The sequence below is a fragment of the Panthera tigris genome, chromosome C2 (assembly GCF_018350195.1).
Source record: "Panthera tigris isolate Pti1 chromosome C2, P.tigris_Pti1_mat1.1, whole genome shotgun sequence".
Classification (NCBI taxonomy): Eukaryota; Metazoa; Chordata; class Mammalia; order Carnivora; family Felidae; genus Panthera; species Panthera tigris.
Genome location: NC_056668.1, coordinates 103,584,890 through 103,598,112, shown reverse-complemented (window position 1 = coordinate 103,598,112; position 13,223 = coordinate 103,584,890). Strand labels below are relative to the sequence as shown.

The window sequence follows — 13,223 nt, the reverse complement described above, 5'->3', positions numbered from 1 at the left end:
ATCAAGATTATATAGAAGGGAAAAGTAAAACTATAATCATGCTTTTTCAGTGGGTGAGAGTAGTGGTAAATGGAATTTAACTCTTACTACATGTAGAGTTAATTCCCATAACCTATATGAATTCCAAAGATACCACTCCTGAGTTTGAGCACCTTATTGTGACACTCAGTGCAAGTAAAGTAGCAAAATAAGTTTATTAAAATATTTTGTTATACATAAAACTTAGAAATATATCAAGATTATATACTTTAAATTTTATAATTTCATACTCCTGGTAAAAATTACAAAACAGAGGCAGCATGTGTAAGAATCAGTTATTTGTATTCGGGACTATGTTCATGCATACTACATAAAATTTGTAAATAGTTTTGTCTACTAAGAACTGGCAAGTTACAAAATGTTTGTCAAACCTAAAATGTTCATAGGTATATGCTTCAATTTTTAGTTATAAATGATTCTTAGATATAAATTAGAAGCCTTAATTTAATTAAAAAAAAAACTGGCTTAAAGTTTTGATACCATGACAGCAGGACTTTCAAAATAATTATCAAAATAATACATGGGTTCTCCCATATGCTGGCTGTATGACCTTGGACAAATTACTTTGGGGTCTGTTTCCTTATCTATAAAAAGTAGAATACCTACTTCAGTAAGTGCTTGACCCATAATAGCTAACAAATATCAGTGCTTACTAATTAATACATGTACTCAAAAAATACATGGCATTTGTGTTGTGACTAAAATTTAATGCAACTTCAGCGTAAAGTTACTATGTTGTATATTTCAATACTTCAATCTCTCTCCCCTCCACTTCCATTAATACCCTGCAAATGTTCTTTGCCCACATGACTATTGTGCTAGATAATTCTAATCATAAATTTAATACAGCCAGCCATTTTTGTGTTAAGACTTCTCAGTAGGGGCACCTGAATGGTTCAGTTGAGCATCCGACTTCAGCTCCGGTTGTGATTTCACAGCTAGGGAATTCGAGCCATACGTCAAGCCCTATGCTGATAGCTGAGAGCCTGGAGCCTGCTCATGTTCTCTCTCAAAACTTAAAAAAAAATAAACAGGAGTAATTTAGAACTATAGTCATATTAATTCATGACATTTTATATGTAACCTAGGACCAGGAGCATTCCCTAATATGACCTGAAAGTCTGAGCTAGGTAGGACTCCTAGGGAATGGATCCAAGAGCAACAGCTGATTTAGGATTTCTGGAAAGCAAATAACCTTATATTTACAGTTCCATGGACAAAAGAGCCAAAAGTCCTACCACAAGCACGATTCCAGTCCCTGTTAATAAGGGAACTAATTAAAGGAATTTGACTTAATAACTACACAGACTCCCATTTAAGCAAAATTCAAGAAAAGATTAAATTATTGGTACTTTGATATTCACATAAGCAAATCGCAGAAAACTTAAGACCATTTTTAAAACAAATATAGTTAACATGATGCCACCTAACTCTAATGAGGATGGAATATATCAACAATATACTATTCTAATAACATGTTTTTAGATCTTTTATCCAAAAATTGGTAAGACTAACTAAAGCACTAACCAAAAGTCAAATTTACACAAACCATAAAGACCATTATTTGCAAGGTCACTGTTCCCTAACACATTTCCAAAATCAGCAGTTTGTTAGGAATGAATGTTGATAGATTTAATGCAATGTTTATCTAAAATACATTAATGTATCATGTATGTTTGATCAGAAATAACCTTAATGTAAGCAATCCCTTACCACTTTTAGACTGCTGCTTGAATTTAAACCTCTACTCACCCTCCTGGTTTAGCCCAAAGGCTCCGGGGCCACATCAAAATAAAGGTATATATGCACTTGAGGGATTTTGCCATCTTTTAACCTAAAAGCTATGTATACATAAAGAACTGCAACACTAACCAACCACTGCAGCATGTGATGTAAAAGAAATAATAATGATAAAAGACAGGACTGGTACAGAAATATTTCAATGTCACAGCGATAAAGTCAGCGTCAAGCAAAATAAAATAGGATAATGTATTAAGTAGTTACTAGATATTCTAGTTTAGACACATTCTGTGTCATTTCTGACATATTTCCATCTAAGACACATGGATGGTTTAACATTTCTATGTATTTGTATTTGCAACTCTGATAATTTAGTTTGCTATTTATCCATGCTACCCTATTTCTCCCTTTAGCAATTGTTGGTCTCTGCTGTACAGAATAAGCCTATTTAATCAATTCAGATTTGAATTTTCAATGAGAAAATATTTTCCACATGCATTCCTTCAGTAAATATAAAGTGTGACATAGCATATTCTTTAAATCATGCAAATTGTTAGATAAACTTTGGTAAACAGATAGAGAGACTTCAGAAAAACATATTGAAGTGATTTCATTTAAAAAGGTGATTATGTGTTGGTTAAAAAAAAGGATCAACATCAGTATTACTGAAATTAATGTAACTATAACGATGTTTAAAATCTTAAAAAATTCGACTTCTTTTTCATCCTTATCAGGCCAGGAACATGGCATCCTCTTTGAAGAAATTTTCATTTCAGGAATGAGAAGTTTCTTAATTTGTCCAATTTCTGTTCTGCTCCAATCTTCTTTCAATATTTGGCTTACTCGAGGATAAATTTCAACAGGGTAAACCTCAGGAAGTGGTCTTTGTTTCAAAATCTGTACATGTTGGCGGATATCATCAACTTTTTCAAGAAATTTCAGTGGAGACTCTTCCTGTAAAGATGTTGTCAGTGTCATTAATTCAAGCTGCTGCTCTCTTATTTCTTTCATTCTTTCAATTTGTGGAGTGTATTCTTGATTAATCAGATTGCTAACATTACCAAGAGCAGCTAGGAAGGTTTTTTTTTTCTGTTCTAATGTATCACTAAGCTCCTTAAAATACTGGAGAACAACTTCCTTATCACTTTGGACCATCTTCTCTGAATGAGATTTCTGTTCTTCCAGCTTTTCAATAAGACGAGTAAGATCTGTCCAGTGTGTGTCAGTTAACTGTTCAAGCAGTTTTTGAGGTGTATCCTTTTCTTTCAGATAGGCACTCTGAAGATCATCTATGGGATGACCATGATGTTGACCTATGGTAAGGCAATGACCACAAACTAATTTTTTATCTAGGAGACAGTAAACATTTAATGGTTGTCTGTAATGTTCAGGACAGGTAACGATATCTGGATGGTCTTCTTGCTGGTACTTTTCAATTATAGCCCTTAATGCAAAATTAACAGGTAAAGATTCAATACCACTTGGAGCAATTTCAATAATACTTCTGCAATTGGGGCACTTGAGTGGAATTCGTAAAGGTCTCCATATATAAAAGTTCCCAGATGCTTGAAGAACATTTTCCAAGCAATTTCTACAAAACGTATGAGAGCATGGTAGTACACGAGGATCTTCAAAAATACTGTAACAAATGGGACATGTTAACTCGTCCTCAAAATTGTGCATTTCCTGTCAAGAGAAAAAAATACTTTAAGCCTACTTACAACAAAGATACCTGTACATACTATGTAAAGTTTCAGGTGTTAACCTCAAAACTATTAATATATTGTGCTTGTCATTTAAAAGACAATAAGATGTTTAAGATTTTTTAAATGCAGCCTTCTGAGTAATACAACTCCTAATATGTAACAGACTGATCATTTTTAAAAATTTACTCACCTTGGGACAAAAAAACATGCTAAACAATTCTAATTTATAATTCTTCAATTAAAGTTATTTAAGTTTGCTGCTATGCAAAAGTAAAATGCAGTCTTCTACTGAAGTCTACTTAATGATAATCTGTGCAACTTTTTACATTCTAAGTGCTAAAATCAAAACTGCACAAATAACTGGAAGTCCTAGCCACAGCAGACAGGAATAAAAAGCATCCATATTGGTAAAAAAAGTTAAAATGACACACTACTTTATATAGAAAACCCTAAAGACTCCCCCAAACTGTTAGAATAAATGAAGATTCAGTAAAGTTGCAGGATACAAATTAATGTTGTATTTCTATACGTTTATTAACAAAGTAGTAGAAAGAAATTAACACCCACATTTACCAGAATAAAATACCTAGGAATAAGCCAAGGAGGTAAAAGACCTGTACTCTGAAAACTATTCAACACCAATTGAAGAAACTGAAGATGACATAAATTGAAAAACATGCCATACTCCTGGATGGGAAGAATATTGTTAAAATGTCTATACTACCTAAATCAATCTATAGCTTCAATGTAATCTCTATCAAAATACCAACAGTACTTTTCACAGAACTAAAACAAGCCTAAAACTTGTATGGAACCACAAAGGTCCCTGAGTGCCAAAATAATCTGCAATCCCAGATTTCAAACAACTACAAAGCTGTAGTAATCAGTATGATACTAGTATAAAACCAGACACAAAGGACACTGACATGGGCAATCTATGGACAAAGGAGACAAGTACATACGATAAGGAAAAGATCATCTCTTTAATTATATTAGGAAAACTGAACAGCTATGTGCAAAAGAATGAAACCACCACTTTCTTTACACCATATACAAAAATAAAGTGGACTAAAGACCTAAACATAAAACCTGAAAACTCCCTTAAAGAAAACAGAAAATAGTCTCTGGGACATCAGCCTTGGCAACGTTTTACTCGATAGGTCTCAAGAGAAACCAAAACAAATAAATTACAACTACACCAAAATAAAAAGTCTGCCCAGCAAATGAAAAGGCAATGGAAGAAGACATTTGCAAATGATACCTGATAAGAGGTTAATATCCAAAATATATCAGGAACTTCTTTAACCCAACACCAAAAAACAATCCAATTAAAAAATGGGCAGAGGATCTGAATTAACAGTTTTCCAAAGACATCCAGATGGCCAACAGACACAACACAATGTTCAACATCACTGCTCATCAGGGAAACGCACCTCAAAAACCACGAGACCTTAAGTTTGTCAGAATGGCTAGTATCAGACAAGAAATAAGTGTTGAGGATGTGGAAAAAGAAATCCTGCATTGTTGGTGGAGTGTAAACTGGTGCAATCACTGGAAACCAGAATGGAGGTTCCTCAAAACACTAAGAACTGAAATCCAATACAACCCAGTAATTCCACTACTAGGTATTTATCCAAAGAAAATAAAAACACTAATTCAAAAAGATATATATACTTCATGTTCACTGCAGCATTATTTGCAATAGACAAGATATGGAAGTAACACAAGTGTCTATCAATAAGTGAATGGATAAGATCTGGTGGGTATGTACATATGTACATATAGATACATGCATTTATATATGTATGTGTATAATACATATAGATACACAATGGAATAACAATCAGCCATAAAAAAATCAGATCTGGCCATCTGCAACAAACCACATGGATGGACCTGGAAGGTATTATGCTAAGTGAAATAAGACTAAATACCATGTGATTTCACTTACATGTGGAAATCCAAAAAAACAAATAAGCAAACAAAAACACCAAAACAGACTCACAAATACAGAGAACTGGTGGTTGCAGGGCAGGGGTGGGTGGGATGGTGAAATGGGTGAAGGGGCTTAGAAGGTTAGGAGCCTTACAGTTGTAGGATAAGTCACAAAGATGAAAGATACAGCATCGGGAATACACTCACTGCATGGTAGCTGCACTTGTGTGAGCATAGCATAATATATAGAGTTGTTGAAACACTGTATTGTATACCTGAAACTAATGTAATATGCATCAATTATACTTAAAGGTTAGGATTTTTTTTAATGATGCAAATACAAGCAAGATTAAACATTTCACCTAAATAACAAATTGGTATTAGCAAAATTATAGTCTTTAATTCAAGAGAATTCATATTCCCAGTTGGCTCAACAACAGTTTCTAAAAAAAAAGTATTAATAATTTCTCTAATTACTGCTACTATAAATTTCCTAGCTTCTTGAATTGAAATACTAGTATGCTTAAAGCCCAGAATCAGCATAGTGTAATATTCCAAAGTAGTAATTTGAATATTTGGAAGGGGAAAAAAAATTTTTTTAATGTTTATTTATTCTGGAGAGAGACAGTGCATGTGGGGGATGGGCAGAGAGAGGAGGAGACAGAATCTGAAGCAGGCTCCAGGTTCTGAGCTGTCAGCACAAAGCCCGATTCAGGGCTTGAACCCTTAGTCCTTCCAATAAAAATCAGTTTTCAAGATGAAGTGTTGATTGGGGTTAACTATGAATTACTGACCAGTAGAGTGTTAGTGGTAAAGAACATCCTCAGTCCTCTTTCCTTAGTGAAAGAAACCCAGCAGTGGTAACCTCTTGGCAAGATATTTTTGACATTTCCAACAACAGAAGCCTGAAATTTTGCACCCTACCTCCTCTTAAAGTCTTAGTTTGTACCTGTTTTCAAATGCAAGTCACAATCTTCAGGACCTACTTAGCCCTGATAGAGAAAGATCAAGTTACACCACCATTTAGAGAACCTTAAAGAGCAAAACAAAAAAATCCAAGTCCCATTCATGTAAAATATAAAGGTTACACCAAATCATCCTCTACAAAACTAACTTTTAAAAGTTTAAGAAGACATCTACAAATAATTCTGTACTTTTAATTATTAAAAACCTCTTTAGATTTTTTGGCTCTATGCTCTTTCATCATTTTGGAAATCAAACTCTTATTCAAGTCTCATTGGGCCCAGCCTCCTCCCCAAATTAGATCCCGTATTAATCTCACTGAATGCTGTACTGCCAATTTATAGCACTTAACTGGAGTTTATTTAAGAGAATTTTGTAACATTTGCCTATATATTAAGATGTAAGCCTGCAATAAGGGCAGGAATTATGTCTAAACACAGAACCTGACACATAGTAGGTATTCACTCAATATTGGTTGAATAAATACTCCCTCTTAAGACAGCAATGTTAATGAAATGTCAGATCTTAGTTTTGTTTTTTAAATAGCAAAATCTCTATTTTGTTTAGGAAGAGCTATAATAGGAGAGTCTACAAGTCTATCAAAAAATACTCCATTCAGATTGACAATATTCAGAACCCTAATGGGCCAAGATGTGTCACATAGATAGTAAGCTTAAACTGTGAAGCATTCCAGGAAACTAAAGTAACTGGGCAACAGTACAGAAGATGACATTCACTGCAGGTAAATGCAAATGAATGCATGTTGGGAAGCCTTCGTGACAGCTCTAATCACACAAAAACCATCCATGAAAAACAAACCTGTTCTCAGAGGACTTTAGTGATGTCAGAATTCATAATGAAGGAATAAACAAAACAGCACTTTGCAGGGAAAAAATAACATTTGAGCAGTAGACACATATTCAATTTAGATTTAATATTATTTAATGTTTTAAGTACCAAAATTAGGCCTAAAACAGAATCTAACCCTTCCCTCCAAAGTCCCCTATTTGTCAAAAGCTAGAAAACATTTTCCCTGAGAACCCATCTGGGGACCCCAAAAGCTCAACTTTGTTTAGAATGAAGATATTCACAACATTATTGAAAGAAAATGTCAGCTCTTGAGTTCACATAGAAAGCAAATATGGTCTCAAAAGTTAACTTTCATATAATTAGAAATTTGTGGATAACTTGAAGATACATAAATCAAATTCCACTCTTGGAATTTGGAAGACTACCCTCTTGCTGAGTTATTAAAAAAGGGTTTTAGGCAATAAATTTATGACAAGTCAGAACTGGTTAACAGAAGCAAGCCTTGCTGAAAATAACTCTGTAAAATAACTGGTTATTGCCTGAGAAACAGAAGATATGGGTGGTTATCATGCTTAGAAGCTAATTCTTCCAAAAACTAGTACAGCATTTCATGCACTAGAAGTTTTCCATATCCAGCCCAGACTTTTGGGGAGGGTGGAGAGGAGAAAAAAACTTCACCTATGTATATTTTCTAGGATGAGTATCTTAGATTTAGCTATGCTGTATGTATGATACAACACTGGAAACTAGAAGGCAGTGAAGGAATGGCCTCAAAGTTCTCAGGAAAAAATGGCTTCCAACCTAAAATTCTATACCCAGAAGAATAAATTTTGAGGGTAGACTGAAGACAGTTGACATGAGAGGCCTAAAAATGAACACTCATCCACCCTTTCTAAAGAAGCTACCTCAGGGAAATAAGAAAAGCAAGAATTCTCACTCCGTTAATGGTGAAATTAAATCCAGGACAACTGTGCAGCAAGTATAGGGAACAAGTCATCTGGAAGAAGATGACAGATCCAAAAAGAAGGTCTTTGAGAAATGGAACTGACAGACTTCTCATCTGAACATAAAGGTAATGACAAAACTAAATTTTGGGAAAAGTGACTGAATTACATGGGGCACCTATGTGGCTAAGTCAACTGAGGACCTGACTCTTGGTTGGCTTCGGTCATGATCTCATGGTTTGTAGAATCAAGACCCCACGTTACTTGAGCCTGCTTCGGATTCTCTCTCTCTGCCTCCCGCCCCACCATCTCTCTCAAAATAAACAAAGAAAAAAAAAAGTTTGCCATTTGTTCTGAAGATAGATAATATAACAAGACTCCAAAACCTAACAAACACAAACTAAAAATCAACTAATTTCAAAAATGGATACTGTCCTAAAATCCCGAACACAGTATTAGCAAAAACAAATCCAGAGTACATTAAAAGAATACAGAACAATGACCAAAATGAGGTTCTTCCCAGAAATGTAAAATTAATTTAATAAAAAGGAAATTATTAAGTCAAAGGAGAAAAACTGTATGATCATAAAGGATGTGGAAAATACACATAATAGACGATAGTAAACAATTCACAAAGATAGAAAGTGAAATAGTGCTAGAGGGAGACAAGATGGAGAGTTATTGTTTAGTTCCAGTTTGGGAAGATGGAAGAAGTTTGATGCCAATGGATCGTGACAAGTTGAACAAAAATGTGAATGTACTGAATGCCACTAAACTGTATACTTAAAAATGGTTATAATGGTAAATTTTATGCATATTTTCAACACAATAAAAACTTTCAAGTTTTTGCCTATTATCTAGTCTTTCCTCTGCAAAATTAATTGTAGAATCTATTTATATTATTTTACACTTTTAGAAAGCAAAGAAGTAAAATAAAAGTAACCCATGTAAAATGTTTTCCTCCAGTGAGTACTAAAACCCCCAAAACACTAATAACTTATTTCCAGATTTCCTGCTTCCCTTTTTAAAGTCACCAAGAAATAAATATAATAAATCTTTTTCAGAAAAAAATTTGAGGCTAAATCATCTACTTAAAAGTCATTTCACAAATTTCTTGTGTTTCAGTGTCAAAGATAAACACACTTCTGAATTTCTAAACTTTTTATGCAGTCTTTCTCCAGAAAGCTGATTTCCTATGGAGCCTCCACAATGTCCAACTAGCATATTATGGATGGTCAGTACACATAATAGATTATGGAGAAATTAAGCAATACAAAAAAAAAAAATATTTTCCATTCTATTAACAGTTTAGTGTGTAAACTACTTTTTAAGTTTTAATTCACTAATAATGCCTTTCATCTCTACACATGAACAGTAATAAAACATCCATTACATTTTACAACCTCTGAAGAGAAATTATGTTTACCACATTATAGAGTTAAGTGACTTGCTCTAGAACTTACAGTGTGAGTCAGCTATAAGTCCGGAAAAATTTTGATTGGGTCTCACATATTTTGGCCCTGATACTACGCATATGTAATGCAATTTAAGATTACTTTAGAGGTGCCTAGGTGGCTCAGTTGGTTCAGCATCCGACTCTTGATTTCAGCTCATGTCATGATCCCAGGGTTGTGGGATCAAGCCCCACATTGGGCTCGGTGCTAAACGTGCAGCCTGCTTAAGATTCTCTCTCTGCCCCTCTCCCCAGTTTGCATTCTCTCTCCAAACTAAAAAATAAATAAATGCTTTAAAAAAAAAAAAAAAAAAGATTACTTTAGAAATACTACAATTGTGCCATCTATATACATAGGGCAAGATTTTAAAAATACTTTTATACACATAAACATACAAAAATAATGAAGGATTCCCATAACACTTTCAAATTAAAAAAAAAAAAAACATCCTATGGTCAGACAGGACTTTAACTCTGCCCATTTGCACTGTTCTTGTATTTTCACATTAACCTATTTCCCCAACCTAAAAAAAAAAAAAAAATATATATATATATATATATATATATATATATATATATATGCAATTTAACCAGGAACTGAAATGAGAAATTAAGGTTTTCATTGCTTATTCCATAATACTTTTCACAGTGAAAATCTATTTGGTGGAAAACATCCAGCAATATGTCTGCTGAAAGGCAATGTTTAATATTACCTAAAATCAAAATTTCACCTTGCCAGACTAGGTAAATTATGGTACCTTACTTCAAAGGATAGCTATATAATCATCAAAAAAATGCAAACCAGTATGTAAATGGATAGTAAAATGGTGTCCAGGTAACAATAAATGCAACCTGCAGATCTGTATGTATAAGATGATACCATTTGTGTTTAGATGTACACAAATCCTTGTAAAACTTCTGAAAGAGTATACAAAAGTGACTAACTTCAAATTATAAGTCAAATGAAGGAGTTGTTTACTTTTCATTTTATGCTCCTCCTAGACGGCTTGAATTTTATACAACAACACGTCTTTTTTAAAAAAATTAAAGAATCTCAACTTACACTTGAAATCATACACTTAGTAAAAATTTACTGAAAATTTATTTTGTATTCACTTACTGGTTCAGAGCTTACCTACTTTGTTGATCTTCTGGCTTAGCGACTGAATATACTTTATCTTCTCCAACTTTTTCAGATTCTTTTATTCGTATTCTAAAATTAAAATAATTTTATCTGAATGTTTTCAATTTACATTCTCAAAAAATGTATTAAATATGACATCATAGGAATGGTTATTTCACTCTGATGTTTATCTCCTCTATGCCTCATTGTGTTTTTACAAAAATAGTGACAAATATCAACAGTTGGTGGAGAGGTATCACCTGTACCTTGAAAAGCCCAACAATTCTGTGACCAAATAAATTGTCACAAAGGACCTCTTTTTGTAACGTCAAGTATCTTACGAGCTCTTGAAAATGTTAGCCAACAATGGTGATGACGGAGCAAACATTCACGCTCATTTTAGACTGCTTAAAGTTAACTTGAAGACAAGAAACATCCATGGACGGAAAGATCTTGCCAGCTTAAAATAATAAACTCTGATTTAGGGTATCCCATCATTATTACGTCCGTACATCTCTCAGTTCTGCCATTTAAATGTTGTGGGACCCTGGGTCAGTTTTTCCCAATGCCTCTCAGAACTGAGGTTTCACACTTGTAAAATGGGCATAATTACACCCACTCTGTTAAGTCTCAGGAGAACCTCTCACAACGAAGGGCCTCAAAATAACAGCCTTCTCTTTCTCGAAGGTTAACGACAAATCCTCCCGAGCCTCCCTCCTAATGCACTTCCACGGCCCCGGCGCCCTTCGCCCCCCAACCACGCAAGGCAGACCAGTTCTGTGGAGTGCCGCTCTTCTCACCCTCCACCACAAAGGGCTGCTCCCTCACAGAGAAATGCAGTCCACAGCGGAGGGAGGAACACGAGATTCCCCAAACTCCCCACCTGGGACAAGAGAGAATAAATGCAGTACTCATGCCCACCATCTCCATCAGCAAGCAAGCCCCTGGACTCTCCTCCAAATACACCCAGTATACCAGCCTGTGCTACAGGGAAAGAACAGAGACCCAAAGTCGCATTCTCGGACCCAAAGGCACGCTCCTTAGACTCACCCCGGGGAGGAAGAGACAGAGCTACTTCCACAGGCAGAAACAGCTCTACGGCCTCCAGGCTAGGCGTCCCCGAGATGCTCTGCGTCCCCGCCCTCCTCCGCCCTGAGGGATTTCAGGTGCCCAGATGGGGCGGGGCCTCGCGGAGCCTCAGGGCGCAGGCGCAGTCTCCTGGCAACATTCAACTGCGTAGCATCCGCCAATGGGAAAGAGCGCGGGGCCCCTGTTCAAAAGTAAACTGCCCGCAGCGCCTGCGGAGGCAGAGACGTAATTGCGAGGGCCTGGCTCCAAACTCTGGGCCAGCTTCCTGCACCTGCGCAGTAGGCGCGGGCCCGCCTCTCAGAAGCTCTGGAGGCACGCGGTAGGAGGCGCTTTAGTGCGTGCGGGCGCTTCTAGCGGCCAAAGTCGTGGGCTGGGCTCCCTCTTGGGGCGGTGAGATGTCCGCGGCTCCGGGAGAGGTGGGGCCTGGCGGTGGCTGACAGTTTCTACAAGAACGTTTCATAGGACTGTGTTTTACTTGGAGCCAATGCGGCACGTCCAGATTCTGGACTTGGACGCGCAGCGTCTCCCTTTGTTACCTCACAAGTTCCCGGTAGCGGGACGTCACCGACCCTGAGGGGACACGCACACCGGTGCGCAAGTTCCGTCCCCCCGCCCTCCAGTCGGACCTGGACCCTAACTGAGTACCTGGCTGAGCCTAGGGGAGGGGTCTTCTGATTACCTACAGTTTTCTTAAAGAGAACTTACTCTGTGACAGCTAGTGGGACTACAGGACTCATCAAAGACCGTCTCCCTAGTCTCCCCCACCTCCTTTTCCAACTTCATGAAATTAATCGACTAAAGATGACTGTTGCTCAGAATTCCTGATTTCTGACTCAATCTCTTCACCCTATTTCACCTTCTTAAGCCCCTAGACTCAGAAAACATACAGTTCAGTAGTCCTCTTCCCTTTATTCTTGAGAAACTTTATCCAGCTGTAGCTCAAGACTCATCACAGCTTCCATCTCTTTAACTGTACTGAGAAGTCATGTACCGCTCTGCCAAATAAAACAGCCTTGGTATACTGTATATTGCCAATACATTCAGGTATTAGGCTCTCATGCATTAAATTATAGAAAAATATTAAACATAACATAAAACAAGATAATAGCGTGAGTCCCAAATTTCAGATGTCTTCACCAATCCAGTTACTGAAAGTTTTGCTTATGACGTATGGATTCTGCCAGTATCCCAAGATTCCCACCGTTACATGATGGTATATATTCATTTCAGCTTTATTATGCATATACATTTTCTATCTAAACACTGGTGTCATTGATAGATTTTTAGTTTTCTGTCAAAATAATATGGATATCGTTCCTTAGCAATAAATGCACTATACTTCTATAAAAATTATTCTCTTTAAAAGAACTGAACCAGTAATATTAACTATGGATTTGGGGTGATTATGATGAGTCAATGTA

The 13,223-nt window shown here is 36.2% G+C and overlaps 1 protein-coding gene across 3 annotated transcripts; it reads right to left on the bottom strand.

Annotated features, from left to right (window-relative positions):
* Positions 1-258: 258 nt before the first annotated feature.
* TRIM59 (tripartite motif containing 59) lies at positions 259-12,950 on the bottom strand. Of its 3 annotated transcripts, XM_007099245.3 has the most exons (4): positions 12,690-12,950; positions 11,764-12,245; positions 10,726-10,803; positions 260-3,465 (listed from the first exon to the last, which is right to left on the bottom strand). In XM_007099245.3, exon 4 carries the CDS (start codon positions 3,460-3,462, stop codon positions 2,251-2,253), a length of 1,212 nt encoding a protein of 403 aa, XP_007099307.2. In that variant the 5' UTR covers positions 3,463-3,465; positions 10,726-10,803; positions 11,764-12,245; positions 12,690-12,950; the 3' UTR covers positions 260-2,250. The 3 variants fall into 3 exon arrangements, with proteins under 3 accessions (XP_042812515.1, XP_007099307.2, XP_042812514.1); XM_042956581.1 differs by lacking the exon at positions 12,690-12,950 and having other exon boundaries at positions 259-3,465; positions 10,730-10,803; positions 11,764-12,495; XM_042956580.1 differs by lacking the exon at positions 11,764-12,245.
* Between the last annotated feature and the right edge of the window lie 273 nt (positions 12,951-13,223).